The sequence below is a fragment of the Mastigoproctus giganteus genome, chromosome 3 (assembly GCF_048544385.1).
Source record: "Mastigoproctus giganteus isolate SK-2022 chromosome 3, ASM4854438v1, whole genome shotgun sequence".
NCBI classification, from domain to species: Eukaryota; Metazoa; Arthropoda; class Arachnida; order Uropygi; family Thelyphonidae; genus Mastigoproctus; species Mastigoproctus giganteus.
In genome coordinates this window covers 255,609,147-255,632,989 of record NC_143577.1, presented here as the reverse complement: position 1 = coordinate 255,632,989, position 23,843 = coordinate 255,609,147, and the positions used below count along the sequence as shown (strand labels likewise).

Sequence of the window (23,843 nt, the reverse complement as noted above, 5' to 3'; positions counted from 1 at the left end):
TACTGTGTGTGTGACCAACCCATATAAGTTCCAGTTGCTATCTGTAAAATTAAAATCCTCCATTATAAGACAATCTAATTTACAGCTCACTCTGTGTGGTCTTTACAATGGCTCATTGCTCTCATCACAGTCATTACCCATCTGTAAAACTCCTACTCTCATTGTTGTTTTTTCAATGCTTTTGTCACACCAGACTCGCTTCCACATGACACTGGCCAACCATGTCAGCTGGATGCACAGTTTTAGATTTTGTGCTTTTTAAACAGGAACATAACTGCACACCCTCCCTCCCTCTCCTGTCCATCCTTTCTGTACACATTGTACTTCCCATTTCAAATTCTTCATCCCTTATATCTGAGTGACAATGTGTCTCTGATATCCCCACAATGTCTGAATTTGATGATCACTTCAGATCTATCAAATTTATTTACTATGTGCCTATTATTGGTGTATGTGCAAGTATACATGCACCCATTTTTACTTTTAGTAACACAGCCCTTGTATTTGCTTATTCCACTAACTCCAGCAAATGTCAATCCCTGACACTTCAGTTCCCATCTATTTACATGTTCCAGTAGAAGCAGTGCAAGAGTCACACCTCTCCCTGCAGCTGCTTTTAATTTGTTAGTCTGTATTTCCCCCCTCACCCAGCTAGCAGTTTTCCGACTGATTACCCAACTCTTCCTCAGTAGCTTCAGCAAATATTCTTGCATCCTTTCTATTTAAGTATAACCTATCCCTATGAAAACAGGGCATATCCCTATGCCCTGTTAACAAACTGAGCAAAGTTATGTCTCAATGAGCCTTGCATAGTCTCTTCAGGGCTGAATTGATTGACAAGGCTCTCATCATGTACTTCTTCCTATCGCATTTAGGCAGGATTGCAGCTTGCAACTTTTTCTCATCATTGCTCTGTACTTATTAAATCTTCAGATTTTCTACTCTTAATATCATTAGTACTAATGTCCACAATAATGTCACATTTTGTGCCGGTAAAAGATGATAGCTGCTCTATAACATCATCAAATTTAGCCCCTGGCATCCATTACCCTGGTCCTATTTTACCTGTCCTTTTTGCACAATATATTTTAAATTTCCCTGACAGTCAAGTCACTAACTATAGCCACTTCCTGTGTGACACCAACCGGGCTAGCCAGGTGGATAAAGTGCCTGCCAGGCAACCCAAAGGACGTGGGTTCGAATTCCGCCTTGAGCTTGGATCACAGTAAAATGCAAGAGCTTTGGGAGTTGCATTATGGCCACAGAAGCTGATGCGCCAACAACTAATAAAAAAAAAAAAATTCCTGTGTGACCAAGGAAAAATCCTTGGTCACACAGGAAGAAGATTTTGGCTGCAGAGGATGTCATATTGTCTACTGCTGGAGCATGTGATCAAACGTTTGGGCTGGGCAGCTGAGTGCTTGATGGGACCCTCTCTTGTGATCTTCTGAGGACATCAACCTTATTCTTCAAGCTCTCATATAAGCCATCCGAACACTGAATTTCTGCCCAGCCTCCTCGTGCTTTTTTGTGTTTTGAACTCACAAATTTTGTGTTGAATAGTAAGCTGAGTATTGATGGAATCCTTCCTCTTGCTCAGACTGCACATATGAAGGGTGGATAAATTCAAAATGGGGAAGAAAGGTTGTAGAACATAGGTGCAGAAGTTCATCTTCAGCCAGTGTGTAGTTGATCGTTGAAACAAACTTTCATTTGTTATTGTAGAAGTGGGTAGTTTTAATAAATTCAAAAAAGAACTAGACAATTTTTCCCCCCCCTTTTCTTCTTTGGTTAATGCTGTATATAAGTTTACCTTCTTGCATCGTTTGCCACCACCAAAACTATTGTAGTAGAACGTCAATTATCCGAACTAATTGGGACCAAGATTGGTTCGATTAATCAAATATTTCGTATAATCAAACATACATGAGAATACCCAGTAAGCATTAGCATGGGCACATGATGCAAGAAAGCAAGCTTATATAGCATCAGCAAAAAAAAAAAAAAAACCACACAGACCCTTCTCATTTCACCCATCCACTTGCTCCAAATGTTTGTCTAGTTCTGCCTTGAATCTGTTTAAGCTATCAACTTCTACAACAACAGATGGAAGTTTGTTCCAGCAATCAACCACCTGCAGGCTAAAGGCAAACTTCCGCACATCTATTCTACAACTGTCTTTCCTCGATTTGAATTTATGCCCTCTCAGGCGATTATTCTGAGCAAGAGGAAGAATCCCATCAGTATTGAGCATGCTCAAACCATTCAAGGCTTTATACACCTCAATCAAGCGGTCCTTGAGGTAGTCACAGACATTCTCTCAGATATGCCAGACAAGCTGTACTTGCTGCCTGGGAGTCTAAAACACTGATGGAACTGATATTCGGGTGACACTCAAGTCAAGTGGACCCAATTTCGGCGAAGTCCGGACAGTCTGTGACAGCCAAATCCTCTGCTTGCACCTTCACGATGGTGGGACTGTTAGTAATCCTGGGTACAACCTCCATGCACTAGTACATGGTGGGTGACCACCCAGGTGTGAACCAACGTAAGCAGGGGTTGAGGTGTGGCCCCCACACAACATGGAGGAATGCCACCCTTCTATGTTACCAGGCAGTACTAGGTGGTAGATGACTCTCATCAACCGGTGCAATACCACCACTGTGCTTATTGGAGGCTTGAAGTGGTGGAACCCATGTTTAGTCTCTAGAGCTAAGTTCTGGTCAACCCTTCCCCATCATGCAGTATGATTGATGACTTTTGAGGTTATGATGAACATCATGGAGATCCAATATTCCTTACATTTCGAGGGTACAGCTCTAAAACGGTGTTCACAGGCTGGCCTCTAGTTATTACACCGGACTGAACTTGGTAACTCTTTAGAAGGCTTACAGATCAGCTAGTGTATAATCTTGTACTGCTACCTCTACTCTGCCAGATAGTGACTGGAGGGAGTCTGAGTAGTGTATATGCGGGGAGCATTGTCGAGGCCACGTTATGTCAAGGATCTGGGTATATTCTTACCATGTATATGCCATATCCAAAAATTTCATTGATTAATTCAGCATGTCCCACCCACTTTTTTTTTACTATTGAATACACCATGAATTGTCAAACTAATAGAGCAAGCTTATCTGCGAAAAGATCTAAACCTCCCCAACACTTCCTAATTCATTTCACAAATATATGTGGTCTTAATTCTAATCTCAACGATGTCCATTTCCCATTGCAGTCTGCCAAACCCCATGTACTTTTTCTGACAGAATCTCAGTTATCGGTTGATTCAACTACTGCTCATCTCAGACGCCCAAATTATTCGCTGTATGATTCCTTTTGCCTCCGTTCTGATATTCCCTGTCAAGAGACTTGGCAATTTGGAATCTCCTCTCTTTGATCTTCTCTGGCTTAAAATCTCTCTTCTTCATTGTATCAAATTCATCTGTTGTCTCTACCGTTCTCCCAACTCCACTGATCATTTGGAGCTCTTTGACTTCCTCCTTTGCAATTTTACTTTCTCCAGTCCAACTTTCCTAACGGTGAGGTAATTTTCCTTGGTGATTTTAATGTTCACAACTCCAGCTGGCTTCCGTTTTCTAGTCACACCGACCCAGCAGGTCGAGATGCTGAGGCTTTTGCAATTACTAATGACCTAGCACAGATTGTTCATTTACCTACAAGAATACCGGACAATCCTAATCATACAGCCAATATGCTTGATCTTTTTCTCACAAACAACCCTTCTAAGTACACCGTCGGAGTGAGAGGTCCTTTAGGCACTTCTGATCACAACTTGGTGATTGTCTCTTCTTCAATGGAGCCTTTATCTCATGGCTATTCTCAACCTCGTATTGCTTGGTATTATAAGAATGCAAAATGGGATGAGATGCGAGATTTCTTTTCTTCTTTTCCTTGGTCGGACTACTGTTTCAAAACTTCTGATGTCAACCTTTGCTCAGATCGTGTCAGTGAAATTATTCTTGCAGGAATGGAATCCTTTATCCCACACTCCACTTTAAAATCTCGTCCTTCTAAACCTTGGTTTTCCAATAAATGTGCTAAGGCTGTTCAAGAGAAGAATATTGCATATCGTAATTGGCTTGTTTCTAATTCTTCAGTTTCATTTTCTGCCTACAACAATTGTCAAGCAGTTATTAATCAGTCAAAACTAGAATTTGAACAGGCTAAGACTAGAAAACTTGCTTCTTGCCCTAATGGTAGCCGAGTATCCTGGTGTCTTGCCAAAGCAATTGGCTGCAACTTTTGCCCATCTCTGCTCCCACCTCTGTCCAAACCAGAAGTTCTGTTGTCACTTCAGCCAAGGATAAAGCTGACCTGCTAGCTTCCCATTTTTCTTCCAACTCATGTATTAATGATCTTGGTAAAACACCTCCCACTGTTCCCAACACGCTCCATTCAATGCCTCCTGTGGTCTTCCGTCAAAAGGATGTCAGTAGGATTTTGACAAATCTTGATGCTAAGAAAGCTGCAGGTCCCGATGGTATTTCACCACTTGTTCTCAAAACCTGTGCTCCTTAACTTACTCCTACTCTTTGCCGCCTTTTTTCACTTTCTTATTCCAAAGGTGTTTTTCCTTCTGCTTGGAAATTTGCTCATATCCAGTCAGTTCCTAAAAAGGGTGACAAATCCCCTCCCATCCAATTATCACCCCATTGCAATTACTTCTACTCTTTCTAAAGTAATGGAGAAATCAATTAACCGCCAACTCTTAAACTACCTAGAAACCTTCCGTCTGATCAACGATCGCCAGTATGGATTCCATCAGTGTCGATCCACTGGTGATATTCTGGCTTATGTTACTCATTTATGGACAAATTCAATGGAAAAGTTCGGAGAAACACAATCAGTTGCTCTTGACATCTCAAAGGCTTTTGATTGTTTTTTTCGATTGCATAAAGGTCTTCTAAACAAGCTTCCATCTTATGGTCTGCCAACTGTTTTTTGTAATTGGTTATCCAGTTTTCTCTCTGATCGCTCACTGAGGGTGATGGTAGATGGCTCTCTGTGTTCTAACTTCTCCACTAATGCCGGTGTCTCCTAAGGGTCAGTTCTTTCCCCCACTCTTTTCCTCTTGTATATATTAATGACCTTCTTCCATTGACTGGAAATCCTATCCATAGTTTTGCCGATGATAGCACATTGCATTCCACTTTCCATTTTGAGAAACCTTGCACTGCTCAATCAGCTTCAACTTCTCGAAAATCTGCTACCAATTCCTTAAATGCCGATCTTCAGGTAAACCTCCAATGGGACAAAGACAACTTAGTTGATTTCAACTCTTCTAAAACTCAGTCTTGTCTTATATCTCGCAAAAAGGATTTTTCTGCTCCTATGCTTATCTTTGGTGACACTCCGATTTCTAGGCAAAATGATATATCTCTTTTGGGGATTACCCTGACTTCTAATCTCTCTTGGCACAAGCACATTACAAATATCGCTTCCTCTGCATCTTAAAAACTTGGTTTTCTCTTTCCCTTTCGGCGTTACTTTTCTTCCAAACAGCTGTTCACTCTGTATAAATCGCAAATCCGGCTAACCATGGAATATTGTTCCCACATCTGGGGTGGTGCCCCCAAAGCCTCTCTCAAGCTTCTTGATTCCATTCAGAGGAGGGCTGTTAGGTTAATTAATGATTCATCTCTAACAATGTCTCTCCACTCACTGTCTCATGGACCTACTGTTTCTGCTGCATGCCTCTTCTACAGATACTTCCATGGGCACTGTTCTTCTGAATTGGCTTCTATAATACCTGCTCTGTCTTTCAAAACAGTCCAAACCAGTGCAGCCAACATCCATTTACTGTCCAATTTCAAACTTACAGACCCAACTTTTCATCTTTCTCATTTATTCATTCAACTGCCATTTTCTGGAACAACCTTCCTTCATTCGTATTTCCTGAAAATTAGTCTACAGAAGTTCAAGTCCAATGTCAACAAATATCTTCTTTCGTCTTCTGAACCTCCAAACCAAGCATGGTACTAAGTAGTATAGGTTCTAATACCTCTCGTTTGGGGTTTACATAAAAAAAAAAAATCAGATCAATAAGGCCATATTGCTCCGGGATATGCTGTGGTCATTCCCTGACCTTTCCGCATCCTCCGTATTTGGTGGTGACGGGCTCGAACCCCGGTCTAATCAAGAAGCGTGTGCTACGCACTGCTGCTCCTTCCCACCTGGCTACGGAGGCGCCTCCAGACCTGTATGCAGTACTCAAGGTGTGGCCTGATCATTGCCTTATACAAGGGGATAATCACCTCCTTATCCCTGCTAGAAACATTCCTGTATATCATTGACAAGAAACCATGAGCTACTCTTGCAGACCATCTGCACTGCTCAGAAGACTTCATATCTGCCTGCACAATTACCCTCAGGTTCTTTTCAGTCTCTACCAATGTCAGTTTAGTACCACCCAGTTGATACGTTACTCTGGGGTTACTGCTTCCCATATGCAGTACTTTACATTTGTCAATGTTAAATTTCTGTTGCCCCCTCTCAGCCCATCTGCTCAACCTTTCTAGATCCTGTTACAGCAACGTACTCTCATTAGTGTCATTAACAATCCTGCCAACCTTTGTATTGTCTGCAAACTTGGAATTAAGCCTGATATATCATCAACAATACCATTGAATACAGAAAACAACAATGGACCCAACACTTAACCCTGGGGCACTCCACTAATAACTTTAGTCCATGAAGAGCAGTGTCCATTGATTACCACTCTGTCTTCTTTCACTCCACCATCCCTTTATCTGTAGCAGCAATTTGCCTCCAATGCCACACACTTTATAGGAAACAAAGTGTAATGAGGCCTACAATTAAATTGTTGTATGCAAGGTTATTACTACTGTTTGAAATATGAAGTATTAAAAAATAATTGATTTAGGAAATGGTTTGTAAATAATAACCAAAACGTTTTGAAGAAACAATGTGTGTTATATTTATTTTGAACTTACCTAATTGTTTTACATGGTTTCTACTATAAATCACACTTTTTTTATATAAAGAAATAAACACAAGTAATTGTACACAAATAAGAGTATAATAAATCTTAGGAAGGTTTAATGAATCTTGGGAATGTCACGGGAGACTCTTGGATCCACACAGTAGTTAAAGCCAACATTCGATTTTTAACTCCTGTAATGATAAATTAAGACTATTATTTTTATTCTATACTGCATATATCTTTGAATAAATAATCGAAAATGAATGCATTAAGTGGCAGGAGTAATTTGACAGCATAACAACTAATCTACCAGTGCAATAAAAGTAGATACTGTAATTTTTTTGGGGGTGGTGGTGATTTCAGATAATTAATGGTTCTAATAATTGACATTCAGGTAATCAATGTTCTACTGTAATGACTACCACACTTCAAGATAACATACTGACTAATTACACTTTCATAAATCTGCTATGCACTGCGCTGCGCTGCGCTGCGCTACACACAGCCGGCTTGTGCTCAGCTCAATATAGAAGACAGTGGTATATGGGGGAACCCACACAAACTCACATTTTGTATTGTATACTGACTAATTCACAAATCAAAATTTTCTGCTATTCTCTGTTGGGGATTATATGTTCTACAAATTTCATTTCACTATAACCATTAGGTAGCGCTCCAGACAGCTCTGAATAGGGATACTCTGATAATAAATATCATTCACTTTCAGTTTTTTCCATTTTATTTTATCATTTGTTTTATCGTTAGACTATTCTGATACTACATTTTTAAAAATGTAGTATTAGAAAATACCAGTAGTATCAGTACTAAACATTTCTAAATAATATTGTATGCATTTTGTACCATATTTGATTTTATTATGATATACACCGATGAGCCAAAACATTATGATCAGCAAGTCATCGTGTAAATCGAAGCAACTGCAGGTTGAACTATGGCATGTGTTTGGGTCGGGACACTGTATAAAAATACACCCGATACTGAGCTTTGTTAATCAGTGTTTACTCTTGTTCTTCAGATGGGAAAGGCAGCGGACTTTAGCGAGATTGACAAAGGCCAAATTGTAATGGCTAGATGACTGGGTCAGAGCATATCCGAAACGGCATGGCTGGTGGGATGCTCACAGTCAGCCGTGGTTAGTACCTACCAAAAGTGGTCTGAGGAGGGAAACCCACAAACCACCGATGAGGTGTTGGACGACTACGGCTCATTAATGCTCGAGGTGAGCAAAGGCTCTCCTGGATAGTACGTGGCAACAGAAAAGTGACTGGCGCAACTTGCCTGTAATTGGAATGCTGGTGATGGGAGTAATGTGTCACCATGCACAGTACATTGAACCCTGCTGAAAATGGGGCTGCATAGCCGCAGGTTTCCTCTGAGCTCCTATGCTAACCACGGTTCACCGGCGACGGCACCTATGGTGGGCACGCAAGCATCGAAACTGGACCTTGAATGATTGGAAGACTGTCCGATGAAGCACGTTTCTTGTTGTACCATGTGGATGACTGGGTATGTGTGTGTGTCGTTTACCTAGGGAAGTGACGACACCTGGATGCACTGTGGGACGAAAACTAGCTGGTGGCGGCGGTGTCATGCTTTGGGCAATGTTCTGCTGGGATACCCTGGGTCCAGTCATCCATGTGCTGGGCACTCTGGCGTCTACCACCTACCTAAATATCATGGCACATTATCCTACTGAAAGATAGCAGTGCCATCTTTCAGTAGGATAATGTGCCATGCCACACTGCTCGGATTGTTTGAGACTGGTTCGCGGAACATGAGGAAGATTTCGAGATACAGCACTGGCCTCCAAATTCCCCAGACATCAATGCAATCCCATCGAGCATCTGTGGTTTGTGTTGGAACAGCAACTCCGATCTGTGGCATCTCAACCACGGACCTTACAGCAGTTAAAGGATCTGCTTGTTACACGTTGGTACCAGATACCACAAGACACATTTAGATATCTTGTGTCCATACCTCGCTGGGTACGAGCTGCTTTGGCTGCACATGGAGGACCAACATCATATTAGGTAGGTGGTCATAATGTTTTGGCTCATCAGTGTAGTTATTACTGTACATTTGTGTGTAAATATTAGATAACAGTAATACTAATGTGACTGGAGTTGGCTAACTTGGCCTAATGAAATTAGCGACCTTTGAGAAATTTTTTCTTACTGCAATGAAATTAGTTTGTTTCAGATGTGGATTGTATGGCTTTTCTGTCTGTAACTTGAATTTTTCCTCCGACAAAGAGGCAGGCCAATCAGAGAAATAATTGTTTACTTGGGTTGGACTGTTTGTAAAAAGCCTCGTCAGCAAGCAGTCCTGTAACATAAGTTTAATCTATGATTGTAGAAGGCGTTATAAAGTATGTAGGTGTAATGTATTTTAAATTAAAAAAATCGCAAGTCATCTAACATTTGAGGATGAAGGTAATTATTCCTTTGTCAATAATTTTACAAAATTTAATACCGCTGTGACACCATATCTTGTCTGTGCAGTCTATATCAAGACTTCAAGAATGCGAGTTAAAAGAAAGAGAAAAAAAAAAGGCTTTTGTTTTGAATGATATTCTATGAATATGATATTTTATTTGTATGTTGTATAGTATTGATAAAAAAATAATAATAATATTCACGAATAGCCATGCTGATATTTATTCTGTATATTCCCACATCTGTTGATGCGTCAGTTTGCATAATGCAAACTAATTCATCTGCTGATGGAAGCAAGCATGTCACAGAGCCATATTGTAATTGAAATTTATTCTGTTTACTTTTGGTCTGTTAGATTATGCCCAGCTGTTTGCTTCATTAATTGCAAGAACTGCAAAAGATATTGATGTACTAATTGACTCCCTTCCAAGTGAGGAATCTTCACCAGAATTACAGGTATTTCTTTTTATTGATTGCTTCCACAAAATAGTTTAGTGAAATGTTTTTATAGCATTTATCAATGCAATAGGCACCATAGGGATGATTAATACTTTTTAGAGGAGCGTTCCTCAATTTTTATTTGGTAGCAGATTTCCTTCAAAATTGAATTCTTCTTAGTGAACAGTTCATACTTTTTATTTATATAGCCTAGAAATATAGTAATTTTAACTTTGAAGCAATAACTCTGCCAGATAGTGACTGGAGGGAGTCCGAGTAGTGTGTATGCGTGGAGCATTGTCGAGGCCACGTTATGTCAAGGATCTGGGTATATTCTTACCACATGTATGCCATATCCAAAAATTTCATTACTTCATACAGCATGTCCCACCCACTTTTTCTTACTATTGAATACACCATGAATTGTCAAACTAATAGAACAAGCTTATCTGCGAAAAGATCTAAACCTCCCAAGGACTTCCTAATTCATTTCACAAATATACGTGGTCTCAATTCTAATCTAAACGATGTCCATTTCCACTTTCAGTCTGCCAAACCACATGTACTTTTTCTGACAAAATCTCAGTTATCGGTTGATTCAACTACTGCTCATCTCAGATGCCCAAATTATTCGCTGTATGATTCCTTTTGCCTCAAAGGTGGTACTTGTGCATATGTCCGTTCTGATATTCCCTGTCAGAGACTTGGCAATTTGGAATCTCCCCTCTTTGATCTTCTCTGGCTTAAAATCTCTCTACCTCATTGTGTCAAATTCATCTGTTGTCTCTACCGTTCTCCCAACTCCACTAATCACTTGGAGCTCTTTGACTTCCTCTCGTTGCAACTTGACTTTCTCCAGTCCAACTTTCCTAACAGTGAGGTAATTTTCCTTGGTGATTTTAATGTTCACAACTCCAGCTGGCTTCCGTTTTCTAGTCACACCGACCCAGCAGGTCGAGATGCTGAGGATTTTGCAATTACTAATGACCTAGCACAGATTGTTCATTTACCTACAAGAATACCGGACAATCCGAATCATACAGCCAATACGCTTGATCTTTTTCTCACAAACAACCCTTCTAAGTACACGGTCGAAGTAAGAGGTCCTTTAGGCACTTCAGATCATAACTTGGTGATTGTCTCTTCTCCAATGGAACCTTTATCTCATGGCTATTCCCAACCTCGTGTTGTTTGGCATTACAAGAATGCAAAATGGGATGACCTGCGAGATTTCTTTTCTTATTTTCCTTGGTCGGATTACTGTTTCAAAACTTCTGATGTCAACGTTTGCTCAGATCGTGTCAGTGAAATTATTCTTGCAGGAATGGAATCCTTTATCCCACACTCCACTTTAAAATCTCGTCCTTTATCTAAACCTTGGTTTTCCAATAAATGTGCTAAGGCTGTTCAAGAGAAGAATGTCGCATATCATAATTGGCTTGTTTCTAATTCTTCAGTTTCATTTTCTGCCTACACCAAAGCTCACAACAATTGTAAAGCAGTTATTAATCAGTCCAAACTAGAGTTTGAACAGGCTAAGAGTAGAAAACTTGCTTCTTGCCCTAATGGTAGCCGAGCATTCTGGTCTTTTGCCAAAGCTATTGGCCGCAACTTTTGCCCATCTCTGCTTCCACCTCTGTCCAAACCAGATGGTTCTGTTGTCACTTCAGCCAAGGATAAAGCTGACCTGCTAGCATCCCATTTTTCTTACAGCTCATGTATTAATGAACTTGGTAAAACACCTCCCACCATTCCCAACACGGTCCATTCAATGCCTCCTGTGGTCTTCCGTCAAAAGGATATCAGAAGGATTTTGATGAATCTTGATGCTAAGAAAGCTCCAGGTCCTGATGGTATTTCTCCACTTGTTCTCAAAATCTGTGCTCCTGAACTTACTCCTATTCTTTGCCGCCTTTTTTCACTTTCTTATTCCAAAGGTGTTTTTCCTTCTGCTTGGAAATTTGCTCATATCCAGCCAGTTCCTAAAAAGGGTGACAAATCCCTCCCATCCAATTATCGTCCCATTGCAATTACTTCTACTCTTTCTAAAGTAATGGAGAAATCTATTAACCGCCAACTCTTAAACTACCTAGAAACCTTCCGTCTGATCAACGATCGCCAGTATGGATTCCATCAGTGTCGATCCACTGGTGATATCCTGGCTTATGTTACCCATTTATGGACTACTTCAATGGAAAGGTTCGGTGAAACACAAGTAGTTGCTCTTGACATCTCAAAGGCTTTTGATCGTGTTTGGCATAAAGGTCTTCTAAACAAGCTTCCATCTTATGGTCTGCCAACTGTTTTTTGTAATTGGTTATCCAGTTTTCTCTCTGATCGCTCACTGAGGGTGATGGTAGATGGCTCTCTGTCTTCTAACTTCTCCACTAATGCCAGTGTCCCCCAAGGTTCAGTTCTGTCCCCCACTCTTTTCCTCTTGTATATCAATGACCTTCTTCCATTGACTGGAAATCCTATTCATAGTTTTGCCGATGATAGCACATTGCATTCAACTTTCCGTTTTGAGAAATCCTGTCCTGCTCAATCAGCTTCAACTTCTCTAAAATCTGCTACCAATTCCTTAAATTCTGATCTTCAGGTAATTCTCCAGTGGGGCAAAGACAACTTAGTTGATTTCAACCCTTCTAAAACTCAGTCTTGTCTTATATCTCGCAAAAAGGATTCTTCTGCTCCTATGCTTATCTTTAGTGACACTCCAATTTCTAGGCAAAAGGATTAGCATTTTAGCATTAGCATTAGTAGAGGCATTTGATGCAAGAAAGCAAGCTTATGCAGCATCAGCCAAAAAAAAAAAAAACCCACTTCCACTTCACCCCTCTGTTCGTTCAAAATACCTGTCCAGCTGAGCCTTAAACTTATTTAGGCTATCAACCTCCACCACAAGGGATGGCAGTCTGTTCCACCAACCAACCACCTGCTGGCTAAAGGCAAATTTCCGCACGTCTATCCTACATCTGTCTTTCCTCAATTTGAATTTATGCCCTCTCAGGTGATTTTTCTGAGCTAGAGGAAGAATCCCATCAGCATTGAGCATGCTTAAACCATTCAAGGCTTTATACACCTCTATCAGATCACCTCGCTGGTGCCTAGTCTCCAGACACTGTAATTTGCAAAACTTAAGCCTTTCTTCGTAAGAGCACCCCTTTGTTCCATTCACTAATCTTGTTGCCCTTCTCTGTACTCGTTCCAGCAGCTCTACATCCTTCTTGAAATGAGGCCTCCAAACCTGTATACAGTACTCTAGGTGTGGCGTGACCATTGCCTTATACAATGGAATAATCACCTCCTTATCCCTGCTGGAAAAATTCCTGTATATCATTGACAATACTCCATGAGCTACTCTTGCAGCCCGTCTGCACTGCTCAGAGAACTTCATATCTGCCTGCACAATCACCCCCAAGTCCCTTTCATTCTCTACCACTGTCAGTGTAGTACCACAGAGTTGATACGTTGCTCTGGGGTTGCTGGTTCCCATGTGTAGTACTTTACATTTGTCAATGTTAAACTTCATTTGCCACCTCTCAGCCCATCTGCTCAACCTTTCCAGATCCTGTTGCAGCAGCATAGTGTCAGTAGTGTCCTTGACAACCCTGCCAACCTTTGTATCATCTGCAAACTTGGACATTAAGCTTGATATACCATCATCAATATCATTTATAAATACAGAAAACAATAATGGACCCAACAATGAGCCCTGAGGGACTCCACTAATAACATTAGTCCACGATGAGCAGTGTCCATTGATTACCACTCTCTGTCTTCTCCCCCTCAACCACCCCTTTATCCATAGCAGCAATTTGCCTCCAATGTCACACTGCTCCAATTTGTGTAGCAGTCTTCCATGTGCAACAGTATCAAAAGCCTTTCTAAGATCTCTTTCGATATATCTCTTTTGGGGATTACCCTGACTTCTAATCTCTCTTGGCACAAGCACATTACAAATATTGCTTCCTCTGCATCTAAAAAACTTGGTTTTCTCTTTTGCTCTCGCCTTTACTTTTCTTCCAAACAGCTGCTCACTCTGTATAAATCGCAAATCTGCCCTGCCATGGAATATTGTTCCCACATTTGGGGTGTAGCCTCCAAAACCTCTATCAGGCTTCTTGATTCCATTCAAAAGAGGGCAGTTAGGTTAATTAATGACTCATCTCTAACAGAGTCTCTCCACTCGCTTTCTCATAGATGCACTGTTTCTGCTGCATGCCTCTTTTACAGATACTTCCATGGGCACTGTTCTTCTGAATTGGCTTCTATAATTCCCGCTCTCTCTTTCAAAACAGTCCGAACACGTGCCGCCACCAGCCAACATCCATTTACTGACCAACTTTTCATCTTCCTCATTTATTCATTCAACTGCCGTTTTCTGGAACAACCTTCCTTCATACGTATTTCCTGAAAATTACAATCTACAGAAGTTCAAGTCCAATGTCAACAAATATCTTCTTTCGTCTTCTCAACCTCCAACCCAAGCATGGTACTAAGTACTATAGGTTCTAATACGTCTCGTGTTTGGGGTTCACATAAAAAAAAAAAAAAAACTAACACTAAACTATAAATGAAAATATTAAACCTTATATAATGTGGACAGTGCTATTATTAAGTGAACATGTAAAAATGCTGCCTAATTTATGGATTTATAAAGGACAGTATAAATACAAAGCAAAATCATATCATTCACACCTCGTTACTCTGTGCTCCACTTCTCAGTGTAGCACAGACCTTTTCTAGGTCAGAAACAGCATCCTAAAACAGGGATTGGTAGGCTGCATTTGATTTCCACCTTTGTTAAAGAGTATTCATAACTAAAAAATTTAAAGAAAAAGTGAAAGGATATCTTTATTACATTATAGACATAATTGCTACATTTCATTTCATGATATCAGTTTTACAGTTATTTTATTTCAGCACAGAATGTTGATAGCCATTTTATTTTGTCTCTAAAAAATCAGAGACTAAACAGAAAATGAACTTTAAAAGAAAAGAAATAAAATGTTACCTTTGCATAAACCTTGATTTTCCATTAAATGTGTTCAGTACAAAAGTCTGTTCATTATAAGAATATTGCATATTTCAATTGGCTTGCATCCAAATCTCCAAGATTATTTTCTGCTTACACTAAAGCTTACAACAATTGTAAAACAGTTGTTAATGAAGCCAGACTTCATTGTGAAGAGGATAATAGTAGAAAACTTGCTTGTTCAAATGGCAGTCAAGCATTCTGGTCTCTTGCCAAAGGTATTGCCCACAATTTTTGTTCAGCTCTGCTCCCACCTCTATTGTGATGGTTCTGTTGCCTCCTTGATTAAAGATAAAGAAACTTCCTACTTCTAATTTTTGTATTTATGATCTTGATAAACCACCTATCATTCCCAGTACACTCCACTCTATGCCTCCTGTAGTCTTCCATCAAAAGGATGTCAGAAGGATTCTGAACAATCCTGATGTCAGGAAAGCTCTAGGTCGTGGTGCCATTTCTCCACTTGTTCTCAAAACCTGTGCCCCCTGAGCTTGCTATTCTTCTGTGTTGCATATTCATTACTTTTTTCAAAGTACTGGAGAAGTCCATTATCTGCCAGCTCCTAAACTATTTTGAATTGTCTTCTGATCAGTGATCACAAATATGGATTTTATCAGTGTGAATCTACTGGTGATATATTGGCATATGTTACCTGATTATGGACAAATTCAGTGGAAAAGTTTAATGAAAATCAAGCAATTGCTCTTGGCATTTCTAAGACTTTTAATTGTGTTTGTCATAAAGATGCTCTAAATAAGCTCCTATCTTATGGATTGCTGACTTTTTTTTTTTCTCCTCTGCCCACCCTCTGCAGGTGGTGGTAGATCACTCTCTGTCTTCTGTTCTAGTGAGATTAGCATGTCCACCAGGCTGTCCACACAAGGAAAGACTTTGAATATGTGAGCTACAGAGCTTAGTAATCTGGCACCTTAAAGGAGCTCTAATTGAGTTGTGTAGGGTTCTGAGAGGAGCAAGTAAAATTAATTATTGTGAAATTTTTGCTGTTAATGATTCCAGATTCCATAAATTAAAATTATGGAAGAAGAGTTTTAGAATGGATTGCAGGCAGTTTACTTTTTAGCAAGCGAGTTGTTACTTACTGGAATCTAAGTTGCCTGAAAACAACTGAAAATAAGTTGCCTCGATTGAGGCTGTCAGCATGGGGAAATTCAAAGTAAGCTGAATACGCACCTACATGTTGAGGGAGCCATTTATCATTTAAATGAGCTTGCAGGTCTATTGTTACCCAAGCTCTCACCCATTACTGACATATTCTCATCTGTATACTACTATCTCACAACATACAGTTGGTTATACAAACAAAACAGTAAAAAGAGACCCAAAAGGTCAACTTAACAAACAAACAAAATGAGAGATTAGTATAATAATAACCATTTAGCCTATGTATATATTAAGTGCAATAGCATCATTAATACACAGCCATTTCTGAATAAACAGAATATTTATAAGGCGGCATCGTTTTAAGTTATATCTCTTCACAACGAGTTGCCATGATAGTGCATTACTTCAAATAAGTAATGCTTCACCTAAGGAGAAGCCTAATGTTACTTATTCTCAGATAGGTACCACCACCCATTAATGATGCTATTGCACTTAATATATACATAGTCTAAATTTGCTCGCAGCTTGAGGCTTTAGCCCTAAATGCATCTTAGTCTAAATACATCATACACCATCAGGCATCTCTCATATTGTGGAGTTATACTTCATAACTGTTCTGCCATCATTGCATCACTTGGGTACCTACCCACCCACCGAAGAAGGGCCAAATAGCCCTGAAACGGTGCCATCTGGGTGGTGGTGGTGGTGGTACCACCTATCTGAGAATAAGTAACATTAGTCTTCCCCTTAGGTGAAGCATTACTTATTCAAAGTAGTGCAATATCATGGCAACTCGTTGTGAAGGTATTCACAATATGAGATATAACTTAAAACTATGCCACCTTATAAAGATTCTGTTTATCCAGAAATGGCTGTGTATTAATGATGCTATTGCACTTAATATATACTTAGTCTAAATTTGCTCGCAACTTGAGGCTTTAGCCCTAAATGCATCTTAGTCTAAATAACCATTTAGCCTCGTGGCATGCCCCCACCACAAGTTACCATCTCCACCACAGAGGTAGGTCACTGCTATATAATAAGAGACATTCATCTCTAGAAAACTCTTAATAAACTCACAAAACACATTCTTTGAGAACACAAATTTTCAGAGAGAGAGAGAGAGTGTGCCCCCACTCCAGCCAAACCCATGTCTAATTAAATTGAATAACTGAACATGATGTGGTGGCCAGTCTCTTGCTCTGTGTAATAACAGAGTGCAGAGTCAGCTAAGACCAACTGATTAAGCCTGGACATCAAGCAATGTCCAGTCAGGACACAGCAAGCAGGCATCCCAAAATGCAGTCAAGGCCAAAGCCTCCATCTAGCAGTGTAAACACTAAGGTAGGAAAGCAAACATCTGTCTTCTCTTTTCAGAATTAGCCATTGGGTCTATCATATGGTTTCCTAACTCCACTGATTTCCCTTCTGTTCTGATGGAGGGGAAATCAGAGTAAACTCAAGCCATTGGCCTCCCACTCAACTGACATGACTGGAAGTCAAAAATTTCTCTGAAAATCCCTCATTTGAAAGCATGTCAGAATAAATTTTGCCACTCGCACTTCTGTGGGAATCTTCTTGATGAGAACTCTTCAGTGGAGATTGATCTTGCAGCTTGGGTGAAAACTAGAAGAGTGAAATGCTGTGCAGAAAGGAGAGCTTTCCTTATATGCCTGTGGAATACACGTCCTCCTGCAGCCCTGACTGTTTAAGTCATGATCGGGACAAAGATGTCACAGGAGTGGTGGAGTGCCCTTCCCTTAATCAGTGCTGGTTACTCTCTGAGATTACTCAAAGCTGTATTGGTACCTACGTGAGGAGGGAGTCAAATAAGTAATTTTTTTTTTTTTTAAATAATTAATTTTTTGGCTGGTGTAGCAAAAGCCTCAAGCTTCCTTGCACCATATGGCTAATCGTAATACATTTCAAGTATATTATAAGAAGTGTCTATAGGATACTCAAATTCTACAGTTTTGCTGACAGCACATTACATTCCACCTTCCAGTTTGAAAATTGACTATTCATCTTCTTGCGCAAACAGTTTCAACTTTTTAATCCACCATCAATCCCTTTAAATGCTGATATCCAGATAATTCTTGTTGTATGAAGAAAACCTAGTTAACTTCAATCCTTCCAAAACTCAGTGTTGTCTTATTGCTTGCAAAAAAGTGCACTGCTCATCTTCAATGACTTTTGATTTCTGGATATGGAACTTCTAAGAAACACACACACACACACACACACACACACACACACACACACACACACACACACACACACACACTCTCTCTCTCTCTCTCTCTCTCTCTCTCTCTCTCTCTCTCTCTCAGTATTACTTTTCTTCTAAAGAGATATGAATTCTACAAATCTCCAATCTGTTTTTGCCATTGAAAATTGCTTCCCTATCTTCAGACTGAAACTCTCTCTCGAGCTTCTAGACTATCATAGAAGTTCAGTTTCTGCTGCTTACTTTTTCTATAAATACTTCCATAGACACTTCTGAATTGACATGTGTAATGCCACTGTTCTTCCAAACCAGACAACACCATTCACTGTCCAGACCTCAAGTTCACAGAACTAACTTATCTCACTTATTCTTTCTACTTCTGTTCTCTGGAACAGCCTACCCTGACATTTATTTCCTGAAAATTAGTCTACAGAAATTCATCTCTAATTTCAACAAATATCTTCTGTTTTCTCAACATTTAGAGTGGTGATGCTACACAAACATGTAATATATTGTGTGTAAAATATCACCAGAAACATGGTGTGTAACACAGTGTAGTAACCTAAACAGGCATTTTTTGCAATTCCCAAGATGGAATTCATTCAAGTCTGCAAGTCTGTGTCTATTTAAAAATAAAATCACAAAAGCGAAATCATTTGTAGAACCATCCAATGCTTAAGAGAATTCTAAGTACTTTTTTACATTTCGCAGTATTCATTCGAAGACGGTCAATGTATGATCAAGTGTTATCAGGGCAACACCCTCTTGTTGCCCATGTACTTATTTGTTGGCTGTCTAGTTTCAATTTCATATAAATTTCAATGAACAAAAAGTATTCTGAAAAATTATTTTCATATTTCAAGTCTGCAAGTGTGTGTTTATGCCCGTCTGCATGTTGCACGTCCCGAGAAACCCAGATTAACCCATTGGGAAAACCCTACCCTAACCTATTTGGCTGAAATTGGCTAACCATAGCCTTGCTTGACCTTTGAAATTCCTCCAGTCTTATGGTGAATATGTATCCAGATCTCTTGAAATGAGTGACAAGTGGTAAAGCTACTACTTTATGCTGTCATGGAGAACATACTGAACAGTGGTTTTATACTAATGCCCATTGCAAATTCAGCAGATACATATTAGCAGAGGCAAATGATGCAAGAAAGCAAGCTCATATAGTATCAGCAAAAAAAAAAAATTAAAAAAAAGACTCCCATTTAACCTGTTCATTCCCTTCAATAGTTTGTCTAGTTCTTGAATTTATTTACGCTATCAACTTCCATAACAATAGATGGAAGCTTGTTCCAGTAATCAACCATGTGCTGGCTAAAGCCAAATTCCGCACTTCTATTCAGCAACCATCCTTCATCAATTTGAATTTGTACCCCCTTATGTGTGTCTGAGCAAGAGAAAGAATCCTATCAGCATAGAGCTTGCACAAACCATTCAAAGCCTTATACACCTCAGTCAGATCACTTCACAGGGGCCTAGTCTCCAGACACTGCAATTTGCAAAATTGAAGGCTTTCTTGGTAAGAGCCTCCTTTGTTCTGCTCAACAATCTCGTTGCCCTTCTCTGTGCTTGTTCCGGTAGACAATGAGATAATCGCATCCTTAACCCTTAATCCAAAACCCCAAGAGCTGTCCTGGCAGCCTGTCTTGCATTGCTCAGAGACCTTCATATCTGACTTCACAATTACTCTCAGGTCTTTTTCCATTACTTTATGTGGTAGTTGAAAAAATAGAAATGATCATATATAGTACTATGTATTTATCAATCTTACACTTCAATTGGCACTTATCAGCTTATCTGCCTAACTTTTCTAGATCCTGTTGCAATAGCATACTGTCATAATTGTCATTAACCATCCTGCCAAGTTTTATATCATCTGCAAACTTGGAAAGTATAGCCTGATATGCCTTCATCAGTATGATTGATAAAGATAGAAAACAACAATGGGTCCAACACCAAACCCTGGGGAACTACACAAATGCCATTAGTCCATGAAGAGCAATGTCCATTGATTACCATTCTCTATCTTCTGCCACTCTACCATCCCTTTATCCATAGCAGCAACTTTCCTTTAATGCCACACTGCTCCAATTTGTGTAGCAGTCTCTTATGTGTAACAGTATCAAAAGCTTTCCCAAATTTCAAGTATATGATATCAAAGTTATATTTTTGCATCTAGTTCCTTTGTGACCACATCATTGTATCCAATCATATTGATCAGACAAAATTTCCACTTAACAAACCCATGCTGTGCCTGAAGTATAACTGTAGCTTTGTTTAGATGATTCTGCATTACTTTTACCAGTGACTCTGTTATTTTCTCTGAAATGAAACAGAAGTTAAACTAACATTTCTGTAATTTCTCATGTCACCCTTTGATCCCCCTTTTTGAATTGGGGATACATTTGCTCATCTCCAGTCTGTGTGACCTCTCCTGAATCCAAGGATTCTCTCATAATTATGACTAAAGGTTTGCTTACTTCCTTTGCTGCCTCTCTTAATATAATTGGATAGATCCCATCCACCCCACTTGCCTTTCTTATGTTTAACTTCAACAATTTCTATTCCACCCTCTCAGTTAATACAAAATCATTTAACTCCCTCTTGATTGTGATCAACTTCTGGCATCTCCTTCCCTAAAGAATTGCTTGTGTCGATATTGATGCAAGATACCATCAACTGGAGCAGGTTCATCAATAGTCAAACCATAGATATGAAGTTCACCAATTTCATTCATCCCATGCTTTCTATTGTTTATATATCTGTAAGAAGTTACATCTGTTTTCTGTTTTTCTTTGCATCATTCACCAAAGATTTCTGGTAGTCTGCCTTTGCTTGCCTGCTTTGTGGTCGGTGCAGAGGTAAAGTTTGGTTCAGAACTGTTCAGTGTATTGGAAGAGGGTTAGTGTATGATCAAGTATTAGTCCTGAAGAAAATGAACACCCCTCTGTTGATCATGTACTGTTATTGGTTGGCTGTCCGGTTTCAATTCAGGATCTGGTTACTGTGAGTTATAAAAGCATTGCATGAACTAGGCAGTTTAAGTTCTCCTAGTTTTATCTAATGAATAATTTTATCTAGTTTTATCTAATGAATAATTTTATCTAGTTTTATCTAGTTCTCTCCTAGTTTTATCTATTAAATAATTATACAATAACAGCTATTGTATAATTTTGAAGCTGTAATTTTTATGTTCAATTTAAAAAGTAGTGACTGTACCTTTTATAGCTTTTATAATATATATTTTTTTTTATTTGCATCAAATAATATACAGATGAAATACAAAACAAATAGCATACAGAAAAGCAAATAAAAATTTTCATACTACTTAATAAATTTTTCAGTGTCGGACAACTAGTTGATACAGGAACACTATGGCTCAGTTGAGAAAGTGTGTTTTTACCACTTGTCTACATTCAAAAATGTATCTGTGTGGGCAAATTGTCACATGGAGCATCTACCTACACATCCCAAAATGACATGACAAATGTGACTTTATATGTCACATTTGACAGAATACTGTCAAATGTCAATAATTAATATTGATTATATTCCATCATGTAATGTGGCCTTATGTGCTCATGTAGCAATGCCTTTAATCCATTCATGGTACTAAATGCTGTATTTTCTAATACCTTTCATATTTAATAAAACAAAGCAAAGTAAATGAAGTTTCTAAGGTTAGGAAGTAAAAAATATCAAGTGATTTATCACATTGGAAAGGGCATTAGAGACTGAATGATTTTGAAGAAGTCTAAAAATCTCAGTTCATGTTCAGAAGTGATTTTTCTTGTCTATTTTTATTGGACACAAACAGGAATTGGCCATCTGCAGAAGGAAGTGTTTCATTTGGTTTTTCATGATCAAGTTCTGACACCTGCATCTGTGATATCCATACTATGATTTTATCATCCATACATACGTATATTAAATATTACTAATAATAGATAACAATCCTAATAACCTCTTGTTTACATCCTTCTCCATTCTGTGAAGGCATTCGCAACTGTTTTTCTATCACTGTGTGCGTGTGTGTGTGTGAATTGGTGTGAATAATTAGGAATATTTAGGGTTTCCATAATTTTCTTGTGATTATCATCAGCTTTTTTTTATTATTATCTGATGTTTAAGGAGTTATTAAATTCACAATATAGGTAGTATTTTGAAAGTAAAATTAGAGTTAGTGTCAGCCATTCTTCTTCTCCACATAAGTTTTTTTCTATATATTAATTTTAAAACCAAATTTTTATAATTTTTTGTTAAAAATATTAACAAAAATTATGCTATTGTAATTGTTACATATATATAAAAAAAACTACAAATTATAAACTTGTGGAATATCTTGTACTCTTTGATTATTTCTCAAAAATTTGTGAAGTTGAAATATATATATATCAATTATATACGTGAAGTTTCTAATAAAGCAAATTATGGATTTTATTTTGTTGTAGGTAGCAAGTCTTCGCCGTCTTGAGCAAGAGAACCAAGATTCTGCTCACCGATTAGAGGAAGTTGTGCACAGAGGAGAATTACTGTTGGAACAGATACAGCAAGCTTTACATGACATTGCACAGTCACAATTAGAAATGCAAAGGTTGCAAGATACTGTATCTTAATATAAATAAAGCTAATTCTGATAATTCTAACTCAGTCTGTTCTATGGCATGCATATACAAATTGTGTCATTTGAAACGAAAGAACAAACCTTTTTTAGTACAGAGTATTGCAGAGGTCAATTGCAATTGGAAAATTTATTTACAGCTTAATTGTGAACCTAATCACAGTATTTGTAAATATTGTATACATATTTACAAATCTGACCGAACAATGTGGTATGGTTGGAGACAATCGTAGGGTAATCTCCTGTGCTGCGGTCTTCTGCCCCAATTAAACGGCATGTTCCAATTAAGCGAAGTAAGCCCTGGCTATTTTCTCGATTGGGTACTGTTTTTTTAAGATTTTCCCCAAATAAACGGCTGCCCCGATTAACTAGTGGCCCAAATAACCGGAATCCGCTGTATAATCTTTCAGGTGAGTGTTTGAAAGGAATATGAGAAACATCATTTCATTCTGATGTATTGAATGTACAATTTGAATTGCATTAATGCAGTGCATCTAAGGAAAATAAATTACAAAGAGGAGAAGGAGCAATTGTGCTTTTAATTGTAGAATGTCAATTCAAGAAGAGCATATAAAGTAGATGAGAATTGTTACAATATTGAACATGTTAGATGTGACCTAATGTAGGAAAGAAAACAAGATACTGGTGTGCTACACATTAAATGAGGGGTGGATAGGATGGAGTAGGCAAGCAGATATGAATACATGTGGGAGATTTTAAATGTTCTGATATATCAAAGAAATAATGAAACAATCTAGAATAAAGTTCACATTTTCTTTGAGGTCTGCACATTTGATACAATTTTACTCATCTGAATCTTTCCCCTACATTTAAACAACAGTTCCGGTCCTGTGACTGCCTCTTGACTACCCAAAGAATATCATTGTTTAATATTCAAAAATGTACTTTAAAATTGATTTTTTTTTCTCCTCCTCTTATCACTGTTGGGGAACAGGTAGTAATTCATAGGG

At 38.7% G+C, this 23,843-nt stretch overlaps 1 protein-coding gene across 1 annotated transcript in view; it reads left to right on the top strand.

Annotated features, from left to right (window-relative positions):
• Positions 1 to 22,897, top strand: part of MED21 (mediator complex subunit 21) — a 33,194-nt gene extending 10,297 nt beyond the window's left edge. Inside the window, exons 3-4 of the mRNA XM_090371040.1 lie at positions 9,773 to 9,873; positions 22,703 to 22,897. Coding sequence (XP_090227166.1) covers positions 9,773 to 9,873; positions 22,703 to 22,867 — 266 coding nt within the window. The 3' untranslated portion in view covers positions 22,868 to 22,897. The remainder of the gene's footprint in view (positions 1 to 9,772; positions 9,874 to 22,702) is intronic.
• The last annotated feature ends 946 nt before the right edge of the window (positions 22,898 to 23,843 follow it).